The sequence below is a fragment of the Caenorhabditis briggsae genome (genome assembly GCF_000004555.2).
Source record: "Caenorhabditis briggsae complete genome, chrIV, whole genome shotgun sequence".
Lineage (NCBI taxonomy): Eukaryota > Metazoa > Nematoda > Chromadorea > Rhabditida > Rhabditidae > Caenorhabditis > Caenorhabditis briggsae.
Window position 1 is genome coordinate 7,756,797 of NC_013487.2, and position 25,861 is coordinate 7,782,657.

At 38.5% G+C, this 25,861-nt stretch overlaps 2 protein-coding genes across 2 annotated transcripts; both read right to left on the bottom strand.

Moving 5' to 3' along the window:
- Positions 1 to 36: 36 nt before the first annotated feature.
- On the bottom strand, positions 37 to 13,089 carry Cbr-egl-19 (the record flags this gene model as incomplete). The annotated part of the gene is made up of 15 exons (XM_002633107.1): positions 37 to 289; positions 1,438 to 1,696; positions 1,823 to 1,931; positions 2,711 to 2,815; positions 3,309 to 3,445; positions 3,578 to 3,682; positions 3,882 to 4,381; positions 4,601 to 6,003; positions 6,050 to 6,173; positions 6,220 to 7,066; positions 7,117 to 8,117; positions 8,164 to 8,303; positions 8,353 to 8,458; positions 8,509 to 8,672; positions 13,000 to 13,089. Coding segments are annotated over 15 exons (5,343 nt in total), but the record flags the coding sequence as incomplete, so codon positions are not given.
- Positions 13,090 to 16,911: 3,822 nt separating this feature from the next.
- On the bottom strand, positions 16,912 to 17,283 carry CBG26347 (the record flags this gene model as incomplete). Its single annotated transcript, XM_045235526.1, has 1 exon — positions 16,912 to 17,283. The coding sequence occupies one exon, from the start codon at positions 17,281 to 17,283 to the stop codon at positions 16,912 to 16,914; it is 372 nt and encodes a 123-aa protein (XP_045098515.1).
- Positions 17,284 to 25,861: the final 8,578 nt, after the last annotated feature.

Below are 25,861 nucleotides of genomic sequence, written 5' to 3' on the forward strand. Positions count from 1 at the left end.
TCAGAACGGTTGTTGTTTTTGAAAAGAAGAGATGTTTTAAAGTGTGGTCACCAGAAGAAGATCTTCTTGTGATCCTCCATGAGAATCATGTTGTCGTCGTGATGATTCTCCAGCTGGTCTCAGAAGAGCACTCCGTGAATTTTCATTTATATCACGGATATCGTGCATTCCAACGTGTTGCATCAACGGTGCCAATGAGTCAGCGGCCATGTCGATTTCTTGTTCACCTAATTGATACGCTTCCTCGATTTCTCGTCTTGCTGCACCAACGACACGTGCATCGGCGTATCTGGAGAAGCGAAAATGATGATTCAGGATTACTGTAGATTTGCTTGAGCACCTATTGTCAAAAGGTTGGTTAGTATAGAGAGAAGGAATAGGATGATTCGGAGAGGGGTAGAACACTTTGAACAACCAGAAGTCTCCCTTCCAAAGAGACACCACACACCCAGGTTTCTTTGGTTAGCAGTCAGCCACTTTTCTGGTTAAAAAATCGGTTAAAAAATGGGAAGTTCATAATCAGGGTGTGAGGAGAAAGTAAATCAAAAAGGGTAGTGGTTTTAGAAGGAAGTTCGAAGCCATGCGGAAAATAAGTTGAAAATAAAAATCAGGGATAAGTAAACTAGCTAATATTTATTAATGCTAATCAAATCATATCTTTTCGGTTAATTTGCAAAATTAACTGATTAGTGAATTTGGTGAAAAATGTTCACTTAAAATTTCAGTGGATTAATTCGAAAAATTAAAAAGTGCTCTCCCGGGTAATTAGTAATCAAGTTCTAGCATGGTTCATAACCCAAACCTCGTAATAAAAAGAAAAAAAAACGCAAAGTGCGGGGTAAGAAGAAAAGGAGGTAAGTAGAAAAATAAAAGAGGTTTCACTGCTCAACCAACCAATCCATGCTTACGGCCTCACAGAATGGATGAACTTACCTTCCGAGTCCAAGTGATTGTCCAATCAATAAATCTGCAGGCCGTGAATCTTCAGCTGGTCGGAGAACAGGTCGAGATGAAAACGGAAGTCGTACTGACTTTCCTTCTCCAACTGGTCTGTATGTTCCTTCATATGCTTCTGATGACATTCCAGCTAGTGCCAGCGCTGCTCCACGAGCCACAAGCATTGGTTCCCTGATTGGAAGATTTCTTCGATCGGATCGATTTGATGGTCCTCCTCTCATCCATCGCTCTTCCTCATCAGGATCCACGGGTAAACTGTAGAAACAAGGATGTTTGGAAGCTGATTTACAAAACACGAAACAATCTAACAATCTCAAAAAAACTCGAAATATTGTGGAAAAATAAACGATAGGAAAGATAACGCATTCTTTTTTGAATAAAGATATACCCCTATAATGAAGTTGTAGTGTATCTGAAACTACTTTAAAAAATTTTCAAATCTATAATCTCATAACTATAAAATTAAGTACTAAAACTCACTTTCTGTTGGCCACGACCATTCGGTTCTGTGATGGGTCGTATCCAGCTCGATCGCCAGTATCCCGATACCTGGGGCCGTCGTCCGTCTCATCGTGAATATGATTTGCGTACGGCGGCAGGGCAGGAAGACGTCGAGCGGATCCATTGACTGGTGGCAAATTTATCGATTGATTGATTGGAGCACCACGATGCATTTGTGATGGAACTGGTGAACCTTCGGCTCCGGCAAGAGAATGTGTTGGGGAGAAAGAACGAGCTTCTGAAAACGAATGTTTTTCAGAAAAACCGGAAAAAGAAGGAAAGCGGATGTTTTTCTGCTGATTGGACAAATATACGATTCTGATTATCAACCATTTCCTGTTTAAGAAAGATATCTGAAACATACCGTATGGGAGAAGTGTAGCTCCTCTTTCCAACCGCTCGTGTTCAGTTGGAGACTTCGCGCCGGCACCGGAGAGTCGGTGGACCAAATTGTTAAAAAGAGAGTGAGGTCTCTGCAAAAAAGATGCTTGAAAGAAGGCTAAAGAATAGGCTTGAGAATCTCAAGTGCTCATGTGATGGCGTCGTTTCAAGTTTCCGTTTTTTAGTTTTTTTTCTATTCATAAGGTTTTTCCTCTTTTTAATTAGAGGAGGTGTCCGAACTTGGGTCAATATGTGATTTAAAGATTTGCGCTTTACACTATCGGACTATTTTTCCTAGGATTTTTCGAGAAATGTTTTCCAAATATTCAACGGATCTATTCGGATTGTAAATCTAGAATTTTTCTTCTTGAACAAGTGGAATTTAGAAAACACGACAGAGTGGGAGAATCTAATTATTTCCAGACGGAATGCTTGGTATTTTGTGGAAAATGATGCGCCTATCGCATTAATCAAGATGCCGTAATCACATTTGTTCGTCTTGTTTTGGTTCCAGAATGTTCTAGAAACGGAAATGAGACATGTTTTTTTCCCATTTCACCATACAAAACAAACAGATTCTGAAGAAGAGATTCTTCATAAAAAAGAGAAGCATCATTGAGATGTCATCATCATCCTCTCATTTCCTGATTAGCCATGAACCCAGGCTGCTATTTTCAGAATCTTCGTTTTGCTTCAAGGTACTTTTTCCCACTTCCAACCAACGTCACTTTTCACCGTGGGAGTTCAATTAGAAGAAAGAAAATAAAAAGAAAAATGCCAAAAGAACTGACAGGAAGTGTGCTCTAGTAGTCACAAAACCAACAATTTGTGCTTCTGAATTAGTCCTTCACAATAGTGCGTTTTGACTTACTCTGTGTTGTGGTTCTGGCTCGTCAAAGTTGAAGTCGGTTTCCAAGTTTCCAGATATGGCTCTCTTCAGTTCTGGTCCGATTTCATGTAGTGTGCGAAGTCCGGCCTGGAAGAAAACGAAGGAATGAATAGGGAAGGAGAAAGAAGCTCCACCACACTGATCGAACAAAAGAAGAAGACGACGAAGTAGGCGGAGCATCCTGACGCCAGTGCTGGCTCATTCACTATTCATGAATGAAGTCAGTCTTCGTCGCCTTCGCAAGAAAATTTCGGAAGACGGAAAAAAACTCGGTTTTCTTCGGAAGAGCACTAGATTTCGATTTGTCAAATAAATTAAATTAAGTTCGAGAGACGATTTTTCCCAAAAAAAAACGAAGTGAAGGGATCTTCTTCGAAAAGGACATAGAGGTTGTTGCAAAGAAATTTGAGAAGAAGTGGACGGAAGAAGATGCAAAAAAAACGAAAAAAAGAATCTTCTTCTTCCTCTTCTATTCCAATTTCCATCTCAAAAAGGAGAAAAAGAAGAGAAGAAAATTGAAGACATCGCGAAACGTCTTCTACTTCTCATTTTTCTTCGTCATTTCCAGCTATCCAGTTACCTGAAGAGCCATCGCTTGTGGAGTTTGAGCTGGCAGCACTCCCTTTGCCTCCATCTCCTTTCGCTTCTTGAATCTTCGGAAATAGTCCTGGATGAGGAAGGTGGCGTAGAATTTTCCAACGGTCACATCATCTTCTTCTGCAAAAAAGGAAGATGTGGGTGTTTTTGGTTCTGATTTGAATAATCGTAGTCACTCAAAATGCAAATGGAAACCTAGTACACTAGATCATCAATGTTCTTCGAAAGCACTTTTAAGAATACAAAACTTACTTCCTGCTGGTGGTACCACTTCATCCAACAAATCTTTGTGTGTTCTTTTCCAGATCCGTTTGATTGCTGATCTCAATTGCTCGTTCGCCTCATCGATGTTTCCTTCTGTAAAAAAGTAACATAACCGGAACTCTCGTTTTTTTCTTCTAATCCTATTTTTTCTCATTAGACGGCAGAGATTAGTTTCCTCCCGTAATCTTTACTAACCCCACTCGTAGGTCCCTAGATGTTTTCTTTTCGTTCCCGCCAAGAAAAATCTTTTTTAAAAAGGCACTCAAAAAAAAACGAGTGAAAAATGACTAACCAGTATAGATCTTCAAATTGGTACGAACGAGAGCGAAGAGTGTCGCGTTGAAACATACGGTACCGTCCGAGTTCAGGGGCATATTCATTGATACCAAACGTTTACAGGCAAGACGATGTGGGCATAGTTTTCCGAATCCGAGGGGTGGAGATATTTTACGGAGCAATGTGACAACGTCAAGATGTTTGATTCTTCCTTTAGCATCTGGATCGTATTCTGACCATAACCTGACAAATTCTTCTAGATGGTGAGGTCCGAGAATCGACCAATCTCTGGTGAGATAATCGAAATTATCCATAATAACGGCGACGAAGAGATTGATAACGAGGAAAGAGCAAAGCATGAAGAATGAGATGAAATATGGATAAGCAAAGTTGTTTCCACATCTTGACTCATTAAATCCTCCTTTGCTGTAGTCGTCAGACATTGGATCACAACGAACATCTTCACGGTCCGAACACGAGAGCATAATGTCCTGCCAGGCTTCTCCGGTAGCTGATCTGAAATCCCATAACATTGGTTTGAGTTAGGATGAACTTGTATAGATTTGTATAAATATCGAGTGTCCTAAAAAAGCGAACCGAAAATAGTGACGCTAAATTCTTTCTAGGTAAGCACTCCATGTGAACTCACTGCCACGTGTGTGTTATTCTCTGGAGTGCGTTAAATTCTGCATTAACTTGGAGGCCCCAAGTTGGAGCTACAAAATAATGTCTCACCTGAATAAAACCAGAATAGCAGCCGGGAACGAATGGAAGTTATTGTTTCTGTGTATAGATGTGGAGTCGTCGAGGGCAACTTTTCCGAAGAATTGCATTCCGATGACAGCATAAATGAAAAAGAGCAGGACGATGAGCAAAGCGACGTACGGAAGAGCTTGGAAGGATTTCATGAATGTCCAGAGAAGAGTTCGAATTCCTTCTCCGCGAGATAACAGTTTGACGAGACGCATGACACGGAAAAGACGGAAGAAGTTGATGGAAATGAGATTTGTTCCTCCTGGATTCAATTTTCCGTAGGTGATATCAATGAACGATCCGACTACAACCAGTAAATCGAACACATTCCATCGATCCGAGATGTAATTCTTGGGATTCAATGCAACGATTTTGAGGACAGCTTCAAATGCGAAAACTCCGGTGAAAATCAAATTGAACACATCCAAAAAGTCCTCAAATCCTCGCGAGCTGGGGTAATGTTTGCATGCCAGTGATACCGTATTCATCACGATAATCAGGAAAATGACGTATTCGAAAGCTCTCGAAGTGACGAACCACCAAACTCTGTATTGAAGACGGTTGCGTGGAATGTATCTTCTGTGTGGTTTGGCTTTCAATGCGAACTCGATGCACTTTCTTTGATTCTTATCCAATTCACAGTTCTCGTATTCTCTTTCTCCTTCGTTTTGGAACGTAACGATAACGAAACCGACGAAGATGTTCATCATGAAGAAGGCGATGACAATGATGAAAGCGATGAAGAATAGAGCAACAGCTTGTCTTGAATTGTGAACAGGTCCCTTGTCTTCTTCATTCGAATCAATTGCCACGTAGAGAAGTTGTGGCCATCCTTCGAATGTGGAAACGACGAAAAGAGAAACCATTGCATCTCCGACGTTATCGAAATTGAAGTCGTTGTTGGACCAGACTCTTTTCTTTGAAACTGGCTTCGTTGGATCTCCGTCTTCGTAATGAATGTATTCTCCACGACATTCTGCTTCTGTCATCTTCGAAAGATCGTTACAAAGGAAGAAGGTTCCTTTGAATAATTGAACTCCGATAATGGCAAACATGAATTGTAACATGAATGTGACCAACATGATGTTTCCGATAGTCTTCACAGCTACAATCACACATTGCACCACATGTTTCAGTCCTTTGGCTCTGTTGATAGCACGAAGTGGACGCAACACACGGAGCACACGAAGAATCTTGACGACGGACATTGCATCGGTTCGGAGAACGAAAGATGTCAAGGAGACAGCAACGACAAGAATATCGAGAAGATTGAAAGCGTTTCGACAGAACGATCCTTTGTGGAATACCAATCCGAAGACGATGACTTTCAGAGTTATTTCCACAGTGAAGACCGATGTGAAGAAATAGTCAAAGTAGTTCAGAACCTAGAAAAAAGAGTGGTTACTAGTTATTGTGGATTATAAAGCATACCATATTTCTGGTGGAGTTTGCCTGTAGTGGATCTTCAGCAGCTAACATAGCAGATGATACCAGAATACAGAAAAGAACTGCGTTGGTGAAGTAGGAGTGATTGACGACCATGTTACAGAAGACACTGGAACAATGAGACTATTAAGGGATAAATAGGATTTAAAAATTACCGAAAGGAGTTCGTGTGACTCAAAATGAACAGCGAAGAAGCCTTTGGAATCGGTTTGACCGTACTTGCCGCCGGTACTTCACTCATTCTCCTTGGTCGAGCTGATGTCATGTCTTCTTCTCCTTCTGGTTCTTCTGCTCCATGCTCGTCTCCTTCTTCTTCTCCTTCATCGAATTCTTCATCTTCTCCTTCAATCTCTTGTTGTTCTTCTTCTTTTTCAGCATTTGTTAAACTGTCTGCATCTGCCAGATTGTCTACAGCAATAGCCAAGAAGACATTCAGAAGGATATAGTTACCGCAGATGAAAAGTACAATATAATAAATGCATACGATGACTCCGAGAGTTCCGACTCCTCCGAAAGACTCAATTCCATGGTACATTACAGTATTCCAATCTTCACCAGTCAGAATCTGGAACACTGTCAGCAGGGCTTGGACGAATGTATCAAAGTTGGCTCTTGGCTTTGGTTGTTGTGGATTGAAGTTGAATTTTCCTCCGAATACTTGCATTCCCAGCAACGCGAAAATCACGATGAACAAGAAGAGAAGTAACAGAAGAGAGATGATGGATCGGAGAGAGTTCAACAGGGAAGAGACCAAATTTCTCAGCGACGTCCAGTATTTGGTGACTTTGAATATTCTCAGAAGACGTGCAGAACGCAACACAGACACTCCGAGTGGTTTCATCAAATCGAAATAGACGAGAACGAACTCGAGAATCGAACTGATAACGACAAAACAATCGAATCTGTTGAACTGTGATGTTGTGTATGTGGTGAATCCAAGAGAATACATCTTCAGAAGCATTTCCATTGAGAACAGAATTACGAAGAACAAGTTGGCCATTGCTGAAATTCCAAGACATTGGTATTCATAGAAAAACAATTAAAAAACTCACTTTGGAAGTGGTCGAGCCATTCGGATTGTCCATAGTGTTCAGATGTCAATACTAACGTATTCAACAACACGAGAAGGATAACAAGCCAATAAAATGTTTGACTCTTCACCAATCGTCTGCATGCTCTTCGACATCTCCTATTAAACTTCTCCAATCGTTTTACCCTAGCTGACCATTTACTCGGTCGAACATCTTCCACTCGTTCTTCTCCCTCTTCATCCACTTCTTCACCAGTCACTGCTGCTGCAGCTGGTTCGTCTTCCTGCTCATCTTCGTTCACTGGTTCGATGTCTTCTGCCTGCGTAATCCAGTCCAAGTACCCTTTCAAGTCTTCTTCCAATTGCTGCTTTTCTCGAAACTTCTGGAATAATCCTCTTGCTCTCGCCTTTTCTCTTTCTTTCGAGAATTCTCCGGACAACACTCCCAAAACGAGATTGAGGACGAAAAAGGATCCAAGGATAACGAGAGTGACAAAATATATCCAAGGCCATTCTCTTCCAACAGCATCGTTCACCCAGTACATGACATCTGTCCATCCTTCCAGTGATACACATTGGAATACTGTTAACATAGCCAGTCCAAAGTTATCAAAGTTTGTGATTCCATTGTTGGGACCAGGCCACGTGGTGTTGCTGGAGCATTCCCATCGGACACCCATATTCGTCAGAGAATCAGATGGTCGACACTTGAACGCACTTCCATCGTTACCACAGGGTGTTGGATCTTTTTGTGCCAGTTGTCCTGTTGCTGGATCTATACAAGTGGAATGTAATTTTCCGCAGAACAATTCCAATCCGATGATGGCATAGATCAAGATGACGAAAAGAACCAACAAAGCAATGTGAAGAAGTGGAATCATTGCTCGGAGGATGGCGTTGAGCACGACTTGTAAACTCGGAACTCCGGATACAAGACGAAGAGGTCGAAGGACACGAAATGCTCTCAACGCTTTCACATCGAATCCTTGAATTGACATTTTGGATAATATCGTACTCACAAGACTGAAAGTATATAAGTAAGATTCAAACGGTTCAAACAAGATCTTACCCTATTACAACAATAATAAAATCGAGAATATTCCATGCGTTTCGAAGATATGCGCTGGGATGGAATAGAAACCCCATCGCCACTATTTTGAGTACACATTCTATCGTGAATACAACAATGAACACGTATTCAATGGTTTCCTGAAAGAATACTGGTTTTAAATAGGTCGAAACTAAAACAGAAACTCACAAGTAATGTATTTTTATAATCTGAATCTTGAGCTGGATAGGGTTGATAGATGGCTAGAGCGATACAGTTGGCACATATCATAAACAATATTAAAAACTCGAATGGTCTGAAAAATGTGTGGTTTTTGCCTCCTGCATCTGATTGCCTTTAACTCACTTCCATTCAACAATACTGATGCACAATTTTCGGATGGGATTATTTAAGGAGAGGCAGAGAAGCGACCGTTCGGACCTCTCGACGACGTTCGTCTGTCGAAGAGGTTTCCGTTGAGCCGGCCTCTTTTTCGTCGCATCTTGTGATGATGACGCTGCCACGGCCGCCTGGAATAAGAAAATTAAAGATGTGTTCGATAATTCAAAATATTTATATTTTATATCCCTCATCATGTTTTATCTATTAGAATTTTCTTTTTTTTTTGTGAAGACAACTAGGATTCGAAATCGGCGATGGACAATGGTTTGGTTTCGAATTTCAGTATTTTTCTTCTCTTTCTAAGACATCGTCCCCTTAAAAAGGAAAGAGCTTCTTTCCTTCTTTCCACAAAACCCATGAATACGATCATTTGTCAATTTGCATAAGAGCTTTTTCGGCTTCTCCCTCTACAGCTTCTTCATCATAATACACCCAACGTCTTCGTTCTTCTTCTTCCTTTTTTATTGTTTTCTCTTTCCCTCTCTTACTTTGTCGGATAGATTCTGATGCGATCCTCCCGGTAAGAGAAAGAAAAAATGAGAAGAAGAAGAAGGAAAAAAAAATGAGAAGAAGAAGAAGGCGGACAAAAAGAGCAATAGAAAAGAGCACTATTCAACTCGATAATCATATCCACATTGTGATGCATGCAACTTCTTTTTGGAGTTTTTTCTTTTGCTTTTCTTCTTCTTTTCAGGATCAAAGAATGATGAAAAGAGTCGCATTTATAGTACGAAAGATGGAAGATGAAAATGTGCACATTATAAGAAAAAGAGTGGGAGAGCGCTGAATCGGAAATTTGTGTGGAAATGGTATGGAATCGGAAATATTCCAGTTTGGTCTTGAAGCTACCAAATTGTTTTTTGGGATTAAAATTGAAGCACTGCTGAAATCGAATTTTCTGCTAAGAAATATCAAATTTGAGAATCTAGAAAATCCAGTAAATTCCGTATAGAAGTTGAAAACAGTCAAGTGTGGACTGGAAACAGTGGATGGAGTTAAAACTCAGAACAGTTTACTCCGGCCATTCAGCGAATCAGTGTGCATAAAATAGAACTGCAGCACTGTTTATCAAGAAAATTCGCTGAATTCTAGCTAATGTTTCAAGACAATTTCAAATTTCCTAACTTTTTTAGTTTTAAAAGATACATGACCAGGTGTTGTCCAAAAAGTGAATACCGTAAACACTGATTGAATGACCTCCTAAACTTTCAACTTCGAGCCAATATATCTCGGTTCCTGTAAAAGATATCAAAAAATGTTCAACTAATAAAATATTTTTGATGTTATTAGGTTGGCGGGAAAGTCTTTGTCACTCTGTTTGTTTAATCACTGTTCTCGTATATGGAGGCTGTGTATGATATCGACTCTAGTGAATAACAAGGTGATAAGAACCTTCCATATAAACAAGTCCCCATTTCCTTCCCTGCTCCTCATCTGTAATTGAAACGATATGTTTGTTCCCACTGCTATTCACATCAGACATGTTTTGATTTACCTCTTCCTAGCTCACACCACGATGAAGGATTCCGAAACTTTCTTGAAGAATTGTGCACAACACACATGCCCCTCACTACAATACTATTCCCAATTGGTTCCATCGTTTCGAAAAAGATGAGTTCTCGCTCGATGAAAAGGGTCGATATGGGAGACCCCGTGAGTTGGATTTGGACAAGCTGAAGCACGCATTGCAATCGGATCCATTTCAATCTAGCCGTGTAACTAGAGGTCACATTTGGAGTTCACCACAGCACAGTCATTGAAGGTTTGAAGTCTCAGAGAATGAGAGAGCCTTTTGGCCTATTCATACCTCATCACATGACTCAAGCCAACTTTGACCGCAGAGTCGAGGATTCGATAGCTCTTCTCACTCTCCACGCGGGGCGATCGATGGCTGGACCGGCTAATAACCGGAGATGAGAAGTGGGTCTTCTACGATAATCGCCACAGGAAATCCCAGTGGGTGGAGAAGGAGAGAGCCCACAGGATGTCCCCAAACCCGACCTTCATCCGAAAAAAGTTATGCTCTCTGTGTGGTGGGGAGTGGACGGCCCCATCTACTGGGAACTTCTGCCCGAGGGCAAAACAATAACTGGAGACCTCTACACTACTCAACTACGAAACCTCAAGAAAGCAGTCGACCGTTCGGCCCTGAAAGACAAGAAAGTGTACTATCAACATGATAACGCTCGCCCACATGTTTCGAAACAAGTGAAGCAGGAGCTGAGGGGATATGGATGGAATGTTCTCCCTCACCCCCCGTATTCTCCTGATCTTGCTCCTTCCGACTATTGGTTATTTGGCGATATGACACGTGCCTTCGAAGGAAGAAGCTTCAATTCCCGTGGAGCGGTCGAAGCGGCACTCAAACAATACTTTGCCTCACGCCCGGCTGGATTCTACCGCAATGGAATCCATAAATTGAGGGAACGTTGGAGACATGTTGTTGATAATGATGGACAATATAATTAATTATTCGGTTATTTTTTCTTTGAGAAATAAACTATTGAAAAAGTGACAAAGACTTTCCCGCCAACCTAATATAATAGAAATTTGGTCGGTTGACGACTTTTTAATACCCTTCTCATGAAAAGATATATATGGACTCAAAGTTGACAGGTTGGGACATTCTAATAGAGATTCTAATAGAGTGTTTGCGGTATATTGTTTTAACCAGGTTCGAGCCACATCTAATTTTGTGAAATCAAAGATTTTGTGTTCATTCCTTCGTTCCTCCCGAATCTAAACATCTATCTATGAAACTTTCCAAAGTTCAAAGTTCACAACGGTTTCCTGATCATTGTCAATTCTTAGTCGTCTACTTCTTAGTCGTCTTTTTGTGCAATGAGGTGTCACATATCCTCCTGGTTTGCATAAAAAATCAATCCTTTCTTTTCAAAGATCCTCTCAACGGTTCAAACTTGTCAACTTCCATCAGATCAACTTTTCTTCACCACCAAATTCTTACTTCCACCCTCACTTTTATTTCTCTACAAGTTCCTGCATCTTTTTGCTCTGGCATTCGCACATTACACTCTAGATGATGATGATACACAGATACACTCACTCACACATACTGAAGAAATGCGCTTTTCTGTGTTCAATCAGAATCTCTGAAGACACAGAGCAAGAAAAATCAGTTTTGAGAGAGCGTTAGAAGTTAAAGAGTCTCATAACAACTCGTTTTCTCTGTTTCTCTATTTTTCTCTTTCTAAACATTTCAGAAAGAGAAACTGATAAAATGGGACGGATAACTTTTGGCACCTTTTCCCTAATCACTTACTAATCTCAACCAAAGTAATGGTGCAAGACCGTCAAAATATCCATAGATATCAGCATAGAGCTCTCCAATCTCGTACCTCAGACTGGGCATTCTAAGATTGGGAAAATAATGAAATGATACCATTCACCCGATCTCCTTTTATAGTGTCGTATCCCTGATGGTGCAACGGAAATTAGGAACGAAAAAAGGGTAATATAAAAAGAAAGAAAAAGGGTAGGGTTCCCTCATCAGGATTGATGAGGTTCAGGCGCCCACCGACACCATCGTTCAATTGTGACGGTTTATAAGCTTGCTAAGAAGCAGAAAATTTGAGATGGCCATATGAGGATGGATGGGTAACAAGAAAATGAAGGGGCTCATCTTGATTTTAGGAAAGGAGGTCAATTCGGGAGAGATGGGTCGGTTTAATTGGGGCTTCTGACAACATGGAGCAGATTCAAAAATAAATGAGGTTCTCCTATGCTCATGATGGATTACCAACTGCGGTGGGCTACCGTATTCCAAGCTGTAGGGTATGGAAATAAGAAAAGGCTAGTAACCGAATAAGAACTCCTCACTGGGAGAAAACCAAAGAATTATGAATTTCGAAATTTGAAGAGTCGAAAAGAAGGTTCCTAATGACATAATTGGCAGTATCGAGAAGCTCGTTTCACTTTAGAAGGTAAAATGGGCGGATGGATGGATTCATAAACCAGTTTCTATCAATGATTCCTAGGTTTTTATGACAATTTCAACTTTATGGACGGGATTTGAACATCCGGGTCAATTTATGGGAGCAGGTGCCCAAAAGCGGTTATGACTGATTTTACGACTTTTGGGAATAAGAGGAAATCCGATTTTGGTCATTTTGTACTAGGCTTGAAGAGTCTATAGGTCCGGGAAGGAATTGCAAGATTTCGATGATTCGGAGAGTTTCGAAATTCCAAAAGTCTGTGGATTTTTTTACAGTTAAAAACATTGGTCTTGTAAGTTTCCTGGACTGGCTAAAAATGTTGGTGGACGAGAAATTTTAGAGGAGTCTAAGAGGATGGATCAAACCATTGTTAATCTGACTTTTTCGAGTTTTCAATGAATTTTGCCGGCTTCAGCTCTTTTTTTTTAATCCACATTGCTTTCTTCTTTCTTCTTCATATTTTCGATAAATTTGTACTTTTGTATTTAAAACATTGCCTTACCTGTAACGTCTGTTGCCATAAATCGGATCTCTCCTGTTCATCAGCTGCAGCCTGCTCCTCATCCTCCCCCGATGACATCATACTCGCTAACACTGCAAAAATCAGAACTCTTTTTATCAATTGTTCCGTTTTCACTTAGAAAATTTTGTCTTTTTTTCGGTTGCGCGAGAACGCAAAAACAAAAGCAAAGAGAGTGCATATGATGGTTGAGTGGAAGAGGGGGCGAGGGCACCAACCCTTTCAAAACAGTATTTTTCTTTTTTTCAGTTTTTCAAGTCATAAAAATCTTCATACCTGACATGGTGGACACAGGTTAACGCTCGTCATGCGAGCCTTTCCAGATCGAGCAGTGTCTGCGCACTCCTCCTTTTCCACACTATCTCTTTTTCTTCCTTCTTCGTGGTGCACCACACAGTGCGTTCTCGTTCTTCTGTAAAAAAGAAAAAACGAAATTCGAGATCAGAAAATGGCAAAGAAGAGGGAGAAAAAAGAAAATGACGACGACGACTTCAAAGCTTTCTCCATTTTTTGCAGTTTAGTTTTTTTTTTCGCAGCATCCACCCTCACATTGAAAGAAGGTGGGGATGAAAAAGGGGAGAGAAAGGAGCAATGTCCTTTCGAAAAAAAAACGGGAAAGAAGACGTTGTAGTAGAAGGACAGGAGGCAGAAAAAATGGACTGACGATCAAAGTTTCGTTTTTTAAAGAAGAAGAAGGGGACAGACTTCTGACCAGATGAAAGGGGAGGAGCAAGGAACTATAAGTAAAAATGGAAACTGAAACAATCAAGAGCGATTCAGATGGTATGATAAAAATTGAAAAAAAAATTGTTCTTGAATTTGTGGTAAGTAAATATGTATCTTATTCAGAACTTTGAGGCTTTGTAGTAAGAGTATATATTGTTAAAAGATGTTCGTATGGCTTCTTCTTTCTTCTTTTTTCATCTCCTAACTAAAAACAGCCCGGAAAAAAGAAGGAAACGAAAAAACAAATGAAAACGTTTGAAATTCGGTGTGTGGTTTTGGGTGTGTGGGGGTGGAAGGGTTAGAAGAGAAGAGGGTGCTAAACCCCACTATTTTTCGCCTCCGTTTCCGTTTTTTTCCAGTTTTGCTACAAAACGTTATCTGGACAGACGGATGGCGTCGGGGGCCGTTCATCACCTCGCCAGAGAACCGCCCATACTTACGCGAAGAATTGCAGTTTTTTGACAACGGGCGACGTCCTCCTACACCACCCGGAGCCATCACAAATATGCACAAAAACTCGAGTTTTTTTTTCTATTTTTCCTTTTTTTTTTTCGTCACCAAAAATTTTTGTCGAAAAAAAAACGGAGCCTCGCCCGAGATGGAGAGGAAGAAAAAAAATAATGAGCGACGTGTGGGAGATTAGTTGTTCGCGAAGGAAGAAAAAGAAAATGGAAGATGAGGGAAAGAGATTGATGTTCAATTTTCACATCTTCACATGTTTCTGGAAATCCAATTGAGGAACCATAAAATAAGATAAAAAAGTTTTAAGTTCATTTTAATCCTAAAACTTTTTTGCGTAAAATGTTGCCGGAGAGTTGTGTGAAAAAGAAAAAAAGAAGAAGCATTCGAGAGGAAAACGAAGAAAGAAAAGGGGAAAGAAAAGACGAAAATTCGGAAAAGCCGGGGACCAGCAGGCGACCCAGTCAGTGAGGGGGAGAATTTTAAAACAGGACGGCCGGCGGAGAGCACACGATAATTCTATTCTTCCTCTTATTCTCACGTCTTCTTATTAATTTGATGATTAAAATGTGGGTGGGTATGCAGTCGCTTTCTCTTCATTCATACTAGTCGCCAATTAAAAAACCATATTTTAAATTCACAATAATATTCCAGGGGACGTATTCATGAAATTTACTTCTATAAATCATTTACTCTCAAAAAATCAACTGAATCATTTACCAAAAGGTAAATGGAAGCGTGAAAATGTACTGAAAATCTTTTTCCCAATTGTAAATTATTTTCCTGTTTTTTAGATAGGAAAACGACTTTGAACTAGAATTTCTCAACTACTTTAAACTGAAAAATGTTCATTCTTTGACACATTATTTTAAATTGAATGCTCTATCCATTCATTTCATTTGTATTAAAAGTCATAATTTTCGAGTTGAACCGATACGAAATATCTGTTTAAAGTTAGATAATATTGATGTTACAATACTATTCTTTCCATACATAACTTTTTTGGAATGAAAAGTTTCCAAAAAGTGGTTGTAAACAGCAAACGAAATTAGTACCCCTATTTACCAAAAAGAGGGGTATTTACCAAAAAGTAAATGATTTCTCTTAAATTTTCACGTTTTTCAGTTGATTTTTGAGAGTAAATGAGTTACAAAAGTAAATGTTCATGAATACAGCCCCAGAACGGAGGTTCTATGCAAACGAAAATGGAAACGGTCTGAACGGGTCAAATAGGTAAAAATCGTTAAAATATATAACTCGAACGATCCTCAAATAAAACATTATTGACAAATTAGAAATACCGAAAACAATATAAAAAAATTGTTGTGGATATGTTGTGATTATAATTTTTAACAAATTAGAGGTGCGGTCTAGACAAGCAGAATCGAATTAATTGTTTTTATCGTCTGGAATTGTTCAAAATGGTGCTTTATTCTCCAGTAGAAAAGTTTCAAAATATAGTGCAAGAACTGTGAAGTCCCGGAGGAACAAAACTAGAACTTCTGCGTTTTTAATATACTTTTTTTTTAATAGGAATAGTTTTTATATTTTTTCAAATTCTATATTGAAAAATTAGATCAAAGCCTTCGAAAAAGTTTTTAGGCTATTGTAAGGAAGTCAAAAAGTACTTCAATTAATCAAAAAGGAGCATCTGTATATGTTTCGAAAAAACCAAACTTTGAAGTTGAGAAGATGTCGTTTCAATGTTTTTATTATTGTGCTAACAGTTTGTAACCAACGATTTTCAGGCAGACTAATTTCAATTTTTTGGATTTTCTTAAATCTTATCTCAATTTTTTCGTAGCTGTTATCCAATTTCTTTAAAAATTGTCATGCCTTCAAATATCATTTGGAAATACCGTAAAATCAGTAATAGTAAGGTCCCTCACTTTTAGCTTTGAGCTAATTTTTCTTGGTTCCTGCCGAAGATATCAAAAAGTTGTCAACTGAGAAATTATTTATCACAATATTACAAACGTTTTATCGGTTTACACATTTTTGATATCTTGCATAGGCGCCAGGAAAAATTAGCTCAATCTTAACAGTGTGGGGGCCCATTTATTGCAGGTTTTACGGTAAGCAAACAAAAGCAAACTTTTTGGCAACTAAACAGTGGAAAGTGGATAGTGGATATTATCAAAAGTTAATCATTTTGAAAGGCCAGAAGGTTTTGATGTTAAAAAATGGATTGTAAAAATTTACTAAAATCGATGAATGAGCAACAACTCGGATTTGAAATAATCTTTTAAACTTTTGAAAAATTATTTCATGTTTTTCTTGGGTTTCAAAAGAACCTAAATTTCATCTTAAAATTCTCCATTTTTGAATTATATTAGTTACAAATTCATATGGCGCTTGACAAACGACAAACAAAGCAATTTAGGTTTTTAGGGGTATAAATGTTTCAGATCTTTTCGAAACAAACTTTTTAAAATCTTTGTTTTAAAAAAGCTATTCAAATTGGAGTAACTTATGTTTAAAAAATCAAATCATAACCTTCTCACTTTTAACCCTATCAAAATTTACAACAGTCAGCCAATTTCTTGGTGAGAAATTTGTAAACAAATAGAGTCCAAATTGAGTACAAATGGAAACGGGCCGTCTTTAAAAAATGGCAAAGGAAAGAGTTAACAAACGACGACTAATTAAAAAATTGAGTGAAAGAAGAAGAAGAAAAAGAAGGAAAAGCGGGGGTGGAAGGGAGGTCCATCAGTCCGTTCGTTCCGTCACACCATCACTCTCCACCAATCTATCCCCCCTCCATCCGCCAAAACACGACGAGAGCGGGAGCCAGTCAGCAGCACTTGCTCCTGCCTCTCTCTCTCTCTCTCTCTCTCTCTCTCTCTCTCTCTCTCTCTCTCTCTCTCTCTCTCTCTCTTTTCTCCTGTTATAAAGCTTTCGACTCGTTTGCCGTCTCCGCTTCGATGCCGCCACCACCACAGTCGTCGTTGGCTTCAGAGAAGAAGAGAGGCCTCCGATGCTCTCGACGGTTCGACGCAGAGACAGGAAGCTAAACTCGGATCGATACTGCACAGCGAGGGGCGGCTCTCGAAGAAGTCTACTAGCTCTCTCCGTCTCCATTTTTTCTTTGATATCGAGACTCACACGAGCCAGGAAAAGCTCGCGAAGTGGGAGAGAGATAGAGAGAATGAGAGAAAGGGTGAGTGGCGACATTTGTATTCTGTTTCATTCGAGAAATAGGAAAATGCGAACATTTTGCGAAGAATGACTCGCGTTCTCTATTTGGTGGCTTGCGAAAAGCGCAGACTCTTTTGTTTTGAATGTTTTCTAGTAGATCGTGCTGATTTTACTCATTGTCTCATCGATATCTTTCTTTTTCACAATAATTTTATACCTCTTGAGTGTCAAATTGGTGTTATTCTTACTCTTCCACATGCGTCTAAATTATTTTATTTTCAGAATTTGTCGGTTATCCGAGATAAAACATCAGCCAAACTGAAATATGAGCCAACATAAAACATATTTCATATTGTGATGATGTATTTTTTGTTTGGAGTTTTTCAAAATATCTGATGCATCCAATTTCAAAAATTTCAAAAGAATAGTCACTAAACAAAAAATTATCACATCCGCTCAGAATATATAAGTTTCAGCTACAGAAGTATCCGTATCATCTTCCAGCACAGTTTTTGATAAATGTTTTATTTTCCACCCGTGCTTTTCTAGATATTTAGATTAAGGTATTTTCTATTTATCAGAAAATCTAGAATGGCCAATAGAATTATAAATACAATTAGAAAAAAGGTAAAGATTTCGGAAACTTTAAAGTGTATTTTAAGACTCGAGAACTATGGATTAAAATTCCCACAATTTTTAAAATTATGCAAAAAAGAAAACATCAATTTTCAAATGGATTCGTTTTATAAAGTTTTGAAAACAAAAGAGAGACATTTTATGTTAAAAAATTAGGCAAAAATTGGAATAGAGTTTAAGATAAATTTCAAGTTTGTCGTAAACGTAACAATAACGGACCTAGTTAATGCAATTTTTTCGCCAAATTTTTTTTCAGCTGAAAAGATTTTCTACTTCAAGAATGGGGCAATTTATAGCCGAAAAATTGTCTTCGGTGTTCTACATGAACCATGTATTAAAACCTATTATCCCCTCTAATAGAAGAGCTTTCTGAGAGGTACCTTGGAACAGTATAAGGGCCGGCCCTTCTAATAAAGGTTTAACGGTATGAGAAATCGTAACAAAAATTTTTTGAATTAGCACAACCACTTAGTTTTTATTCAAAATTTCAATCTAAGAAGCTCAAAAGAATTATTACAAAATGTTTTCAGACTGTTGTAACACCAAATTGTTTCGGAGATCTTTCATTGGAAGGTACCCATGACTTTCATTCAAAAATTCCAAAAAAAAAAAAAAGATTCATTAGTGCTACGAAGCTATTTTAGGATTATGAGCCTGCTCTCGTCCTCCGACGTCATTCTCACATAAAACGAATTAATTTAGAAAAAAAAGAAGATCAGAATGAATAGAAAAAGAACATTTTGGAAGGAAATAGAAAGTCAAGAATGAAGAAGCCCACGAGAGAAGAGAAGAAACAGAGCAAGATGGCCGGGCGGCTCCTCACTCGGACGGATATCAATGGTTTCAACTATAGTCGTTTTGCGAGTTTTGCTCTCTTTTAGCACCTGCGTCTCGAAAACTCTCGCCACCAAAAAATGTGGACACGGGGACTCTTTTCTTTTTTTTCTCTTTAAAGAGAGATATCTGGAGGAGAAAGAGACCGCCGTTGAGCCCAACCGGCGGATATGATGCTCAGTCACTTTTTCCGGGTGCCCGTCCGTCGTCACGCCGCATTGAGTTTCTACTTTTTATGCTTTCTTATGACTATTTTGAAGCGAAGAAAGAAAAAATACAAAAAAAGAAACCACCACCCAGCTAAAAGGATGGAATAAAAAATAGGGGGAGAGAGGGATAGATGAAGACATCCGCGTGAGAGGCTAATGAGATCAATTGAGATAGAAGAATTTGGAAGAAGAAGGAAAGGAAGAAAAGAGCATGCTATACAGCTTCATCAAAAAATGGGAAGAAACAGATAAAGTTAAGTGGTTTGAGAGGCAAGAAAAAGGGCAGACAGATGAAGGGTTATCCCTCGGTCTACTACTATCTAAACACACCAAAGTTCGTGAGAAGTATTCGAGTTTACTTTTACAGATTGTTTAGAAACGATTGATGAATAAAAAAATCAACAAGCAATACAGTTTTTAAAGTAAAATAAGTAGCTCAAAAATTACAAATTAGTTGAAAATACTCTGAACACCTTGTGCTTGCACGTTAAGCGCAATTATCTCAATTTCTATAACAGATTCTATTCTATGTATTATTCTATGTTCATTGTTGGAATCTGATTATCATGTATTTTAATGTTTTTTTTTCCTTTTTTTTCCACGATTCTTGCAATCGTAAATAAATAAATAAATAAATAAATTAAGATATCAAAATTTTGCAAACTATAGAAGTGTAGATAATATTATGATAAACATGTTATCATTCGACAGATTTTTGATATCTTTTATCGATATTGAAATAATTTAACTCAAAGGGCAATTAACAGGTGGCGTTCCTTAATTAGAGTGTTTACGGTTCAAATTGGGTGGAACAGTGGATCAAAGTAATACAAAATTTCGGAGTCGCCTAACGAATGTTACAGGTCATTCCACTGTTGAATCATTAAAGGATAACATTTCTCAAAGATTTAACACTAACGTTGGTCTTATTTTGCTATCTTTCTGCCGTACTAGAGATGCATGATCTGTTCTTTTTCAAGATATCCCGTAGCTATTTTTTTCCTAAATCGTAGCGGACTGCATTTTCAGAAATCCAAACACAAAATGAAAAATGGAATAACAACGGGGCTCTCTTCTGGAATGTAGTTCTGGAGACATACATTTTCCAGTTTCCCGATTCTTTATTAACATCTGTAAGATTTTAATTTTTCGAAAAGTTCGAACCAAATTCCATGAAATCTAATTTAGTTACATACAGAAGTATTTTTTGAAAATTAGAAACGCAACTCAAATAGGAATCGCAGCATTATAAATGTCGCCCGGGGGAAGGCACTTCAATTAGAATGTCATTGTAGATTAAAAAGGAATATGTAAATATAACATTTTTTATCACTTTTGTACTGGAAAAAATAGCAAAACTTTTTGTTTAGATGAAAATAACGAAAAATAACTGAAACTACCGTTCACACTCTGGTAGAACGACATCGAACTGTCAACTTTGAGTCTATATATCTCTTAGGTTGTTCGAAAAGTAATGCGCGCTATGTTTGGCGTTCTATAAATCGCATGTGAACGAGGGCTTCGGCTCAATTTTCCCTTCATTTAAAAGAGCATGTCATTAGCTTTGTTCTTAATTATCACTTTACCGTTCCGATCCATTTTTAAATTAGAAAAAGGTTTAAGTATGTGTCCAATCAAAATGTTCGCTTCCGAGCCTTATTTTAGCATGAATTCAAAAACGGAAAAACTGATGCCGAAGCTCACCGCTTTTTTTGTTCAATATTTTGAGAAGGTGCTCTATCCGAAAATAAATATCAACGCTGGTTCCAACGTTCCCAGAAGGTCGGAAAGAGCTTGGAAAGCAAAATACGCAGTTTCGCCTGAAAACCGTTGCCAACGGTGCCTTGAGACAAGCAAGCGAACTGGACTAGTGCTTAACAACTAGCTGCTTTCAAAAACAGTTCAATCGCACCCTGATCACATTTCTGGAAAAACGAGCAGATGTGGAAAAAGGGTGTCACACGAACTTTCTGATAAAACGCATCGAAGGGGCCAGTTTCCTCTTGCGTCGCTCAAAAAATCTTGGTTTCTTGCATTCAAGTTCAATGTCGGATAAGAGTCATTATGACTGCACTGAACAAAAACGGCAGTGGCTGGATCATGACAAGGCACCGTAAGCGACACCGAAAGCGAGCATGCACTATGCTATATATCTGGTGGAATACGCCAGGTCTGGTGTAGTTTGAATCCCTGGAAAATGACCAAATAGTGGCTACTGATCCTGACAAAGGTCAGCTGAACCGCGTGGACCTTGTGCTCAAAGGGCAAGGAATCGGCACATCGGCAAAGTTTCTGGTTCACGACAACGCTCGACCTCACACCGGAAAAATCACCCAAAAATTTTTTTGGAGTTGGGCTGAGAAGAGTTTTTTTCACCGCTGTACAGCCGAGATTCAGCACTATCCGACTATCACTTTCTCCGATTAATGCAGCATCATCTCGCTGAGAAATAGTTCAAGAATGAGGAAAGCGTGAAAATTTGGGTAACGAACTACTTCGAGTCACAGCCCGTGGGGTTCTTCAATAGAGGCATCAAATCATTGCGCATGCGTTGGCAGAGAGTGGTCGATAATGATGAAGAGTATCTTTTCGATCAATATCCTTTTGCTTTGTTTTTACATTTAAATGAAGTTTATCAAAAACGCGCTTACTTTTCGAACAACCTAATAGGTTCCTGTAGAAGATATCAAAAAGTGGTCAACTGACAAAATGTTTTTGATATACAAATAAACATTTTGTCAGTGAACGGCTTTTTCATATTTTTTACAGAAACCGAGATAAACGGGCCCAAAGTTGACAGTTTTGGGAGATCCTATTTGAGTGTTTGCGGTATTGCCAGTTTTAAAACTTTATAGAGAAAAAAAAGTATCGACAAATAAGTAGCAACATAATTGAAGAAGAAATACTATTAGAGGATGCGAAAATATTTTTCAAACACTGCTCTGGAGGGAAACGCTATTGGAGGTGCAATTCGATTGGGGAAGACAGTTATAGAAATTTTGCAGTAATGCTGGCTCTCCCTTATAGGCACATAAAGTGTCTATAAATTCAAATAAACCACAGCTGAAACAGATTTTAGTTTTCGTAGAATTGGAGTAGTCTGAATCCGAAGGATGAATCGAAGAGAAACCAGTTCTTGACCTGCTCTTTCTACCAACCGAAACAAGGTCTCGTTGCCATGCGAGCCCACCGTTAATTAAACTGACAAATCAAAAAAGTCGTTAGCTCCATCCCAAAAATGTGACAAGGTGCGTTAATTAGAGATGAGCTTTAGAAGAAAACCAATTAGCAGATGTTCCCCATTTTTCATTCAAACTCAAATTCAAAAGAAGAGAAAAGAAATCAGCGAAGGTGAAACGTACCTCCCTGCTTTTTCATGAAAGGAACCCATTTGGCGTATCCAAATGGAAATGAAATAAACGTATTTGGAAATGAAATATAATACTTTGGTTATGACTCCAAACGTGCTTCTCTCTTCTGGAGAAGAAGAAGAAGAAGAAGAAGAAGAAGAAGAAGAAGAAGGGATGGATCAACCGTCGAGGGATGATGAAAGTGAACTCCAATTTAGAATTCTGATCCTCGAAGACTCGTAGGAGTACAACGTGACAAGAAAAAAGGAGAAGAAAGGAAAGGAAGACAGATGAAAACAGGAGAAAGGATGTACGTACACACATAAACCGAATGAAATATCACTGCTTTTCTGGATAGACACGCTACTTTCTCCCTCTTCTGAGTACTCTTTTCTGGCTCCAACTACTAAAAAATTATTAAAAATAGAGCTACACTGGAAAAGATGTTGTCCTACTGTAGTTGTATGACTTTACGAATTGATGTAAAATCAAACGAATTCAAATTATAAGTGAATACGACGAAATTCGTTGGCAAATGGGTTACAGTAGTCAGAAAGAAATGGCGTTTAAGATCTCATGGATTATAGATGTTGGTTCTTGTTTGTTGGCGGTTGTAGCTATCAATCTGATATTTTTATATGAAGGAATTTATTAGAAAAAAAATCGATGTAGTTATGAATCATAAAAAATCGGATTCTCAGAAACTGCGTGGGAGCCGCCGATTTGATCGATCTCTGCTCTGCAAATCTCGGTGCGCAGGAAACCGTTGTTGACCACACTCAACCAAACAGATATGTTTTCTCAGAATCTTATCAATCAAATCAAGAAATCAAATCGATCTTAAAAAATAGGAAATATCTTTTAAAGAAAATGAGATAACTACACTCAAAGTGGGCGCATATGGTGGGCTTCTAATAGAGAGAATACGGTAGCTGATGGGCTCGGAACTGTTTTAAAACTGATTTTAAAAATGTTTTCAAATTTTGTCGAAAATTGTGATGATTCAAACTTGATTTTTTTTGGCTGATAAGCAATGTTTTTTTAAAATTTTAAGTACGATAGGTGAAGAACCTGGAATGAAAACGGGTATATCTTTAGAGATAGGTATGATGGGAAGACGAAATTTGGCAGAAATATAACTTTATAATTGGTACACAGGCTCTGAAATTTTCAAAACTTTTGCACAAGTTTCAGTGTTTTTATGATTGTCCAAAGATGAACGGCGAAATGTTTCTTGCACGCCACTGTTTCCTGATTTATACTGATGGAACTTCATTCTAGCTTGTACGATTTGACTCAAAATTTTGTCAAAAGTAAGGCACATATAAGTATTGTCTTCACACAAAATTTAACGTTGGTGGGATGCATCTGTCCAGAGATATCACTCTAATAGTCACCCTACATCTGACTTAGAATTGGGGTTCAATGTTGCCTTGTGAACCTAATTTCAAGAAAAAAGACGTTCACATGACTACAAATTCTTATTAACATTTCTGATGCAGTTTTAATAAAATTTAAATGCCCAAAGACATAAACATAAGGTCGTTAGGTCAATTTACTTCAAAAAGCTGAAAATTCTCTAATTTTGGCCTCTTTTTGGAAAACTGGTGGCTACCAATTAATACTTTCGATCTGAAATTTTCACAGATGATTTTAGAACAGTTGGACTTGACACTCAAAAATTTTCAGCCACTCATTGCTATTACTATATTTTTTATTGGTAGACAAAGTTGAGCTAAAAAGACAGATAAGCCGCGTACAGTCCAAACTTTATGTTGTTAGTGACCACAGTACAAGTCCCTTGGTTAATAAAATATTCCCAAAACTATGAAAAATGATAGCAGAAGATTGTATCTTCAAATTTCAGAAGTTAATACTACGAAAAACTCGTTTTGGTTTCTATTTTAACATATTTAATTTGGACTAAAACGGCCATTTTCATGATTTCATGATATTTTCATGAGATAAAGCAACTTTGACAAGCGATAACTCAACTAATAGTTGTTATTTGAATTTGAAACTTGGCCAGTTTATTGATGAGTTATGTGAATTGTTGCACTCCAAATTTGAGCCCAGTACAGGGCTTCGTTCAAATTCAAATTTTATGGTTGTACAAACTTTTGTGCGGGTAATTATGCGCCACCCTGTAGAAGGGCCCCCCGCACTATACAAGATATCAAAAATGTGTCAACTGACAAAAAACTTCTGATATTATGAAAAACAATTTATCCGTTGACAACTTTTTAATATCCTTGACAGGAACAGAAAAAAAATGGCAAGTTGGAAAAATGGGCCAAAACTGAAAGTTAGGGGCACTTCTATTACAGGTTTAACGGTGTGTATTAACGAAAAGTCACATACTAGATGAAACTTTTTGAAAAACTTTGATTTTATTTAGGTCGATTACTGAAAGCAAATCTTCTAAAGGTTTCAGGGATAACATTTTTTCAAAATGCAAAATCGGAGGTTTGAAGAAAAAATCTTCTTGGGATCCGATTTTTTTTTGAGAAAAAGAAAATTTGAGAAAATTTCAGAAACTGAGAAAATTTTGAAATTCAGAAATCAGTTGGTAAAATCTTTCTAATCAAAAACTGCTGCGCAACTTTGAAGCTTTGAAATTTTGAAAAATGATTTCAATACCAAAATACAAGGGGCGACACAGATCAAAGAAGGGATCAATATGTGTCCCAGACAAAAAAGGAAGGATAAGTTTCGCAAATATTTTAGAAACGACCAAAAAGCAGTCTGTCTGTTTTCTCAATCTCTCTTGCCTGTTGAAAGTGTGCGAAATCGTACGGTTATGCACGCGGATAGGAGAGGATTCAGTAAGTCTCTCCCTTCCGAATCATCATCTCTCCTTCTGTTTTGAGAGCTCGGTAAATACTGCATCCGTCGGCGAGAAATAGTACACATGAAGGTGGCGGCCACCGAGAGACGAAATCTGTGCAACATCCCATTCTTATTCTTTTGCTCTCCTCCCCCATTCAGTGTGGAGGCGGCGCGGCTAGGCTTTTTGTCCTCATCCAATCTCGAAACTACCTGTATGACGATGGTGTGGTGATTTTGGCATCTTTACTATTAATTTTTATTGCCTATTGAGGGGAAACGTAGAAGATAAAACAATGAGAAGGTTTGGGTGGGCCGGTGTTGACGAACGCTCAACTGAAACTCTCTGAAAGCCTCAGTGGGAACATCTTCAAAAGCCAAAGTGAATTTTTTGTAGAAGGGGGGAATGCATCTTCTTTTGCCAATCCGAAAAACACCATCCGCCCGGCATCTTCTCTTGCTTCTTTCTTCCGTTCCTGCAAACCAGAAGACCCACAAGCATCCCGTCTCTTCTCACTTCTTCAAGTTATGACTGCTTGTTTCGGAGGATTCGCTCATGGAGGAAACGACGTTAGCAATGCTGTTGCCCCACTCGTCTCATTAGTATTGATTGCATCTCACGGAATGGGAGCTGATCAATTGCAGACTCCATGGTACATTCTTCTC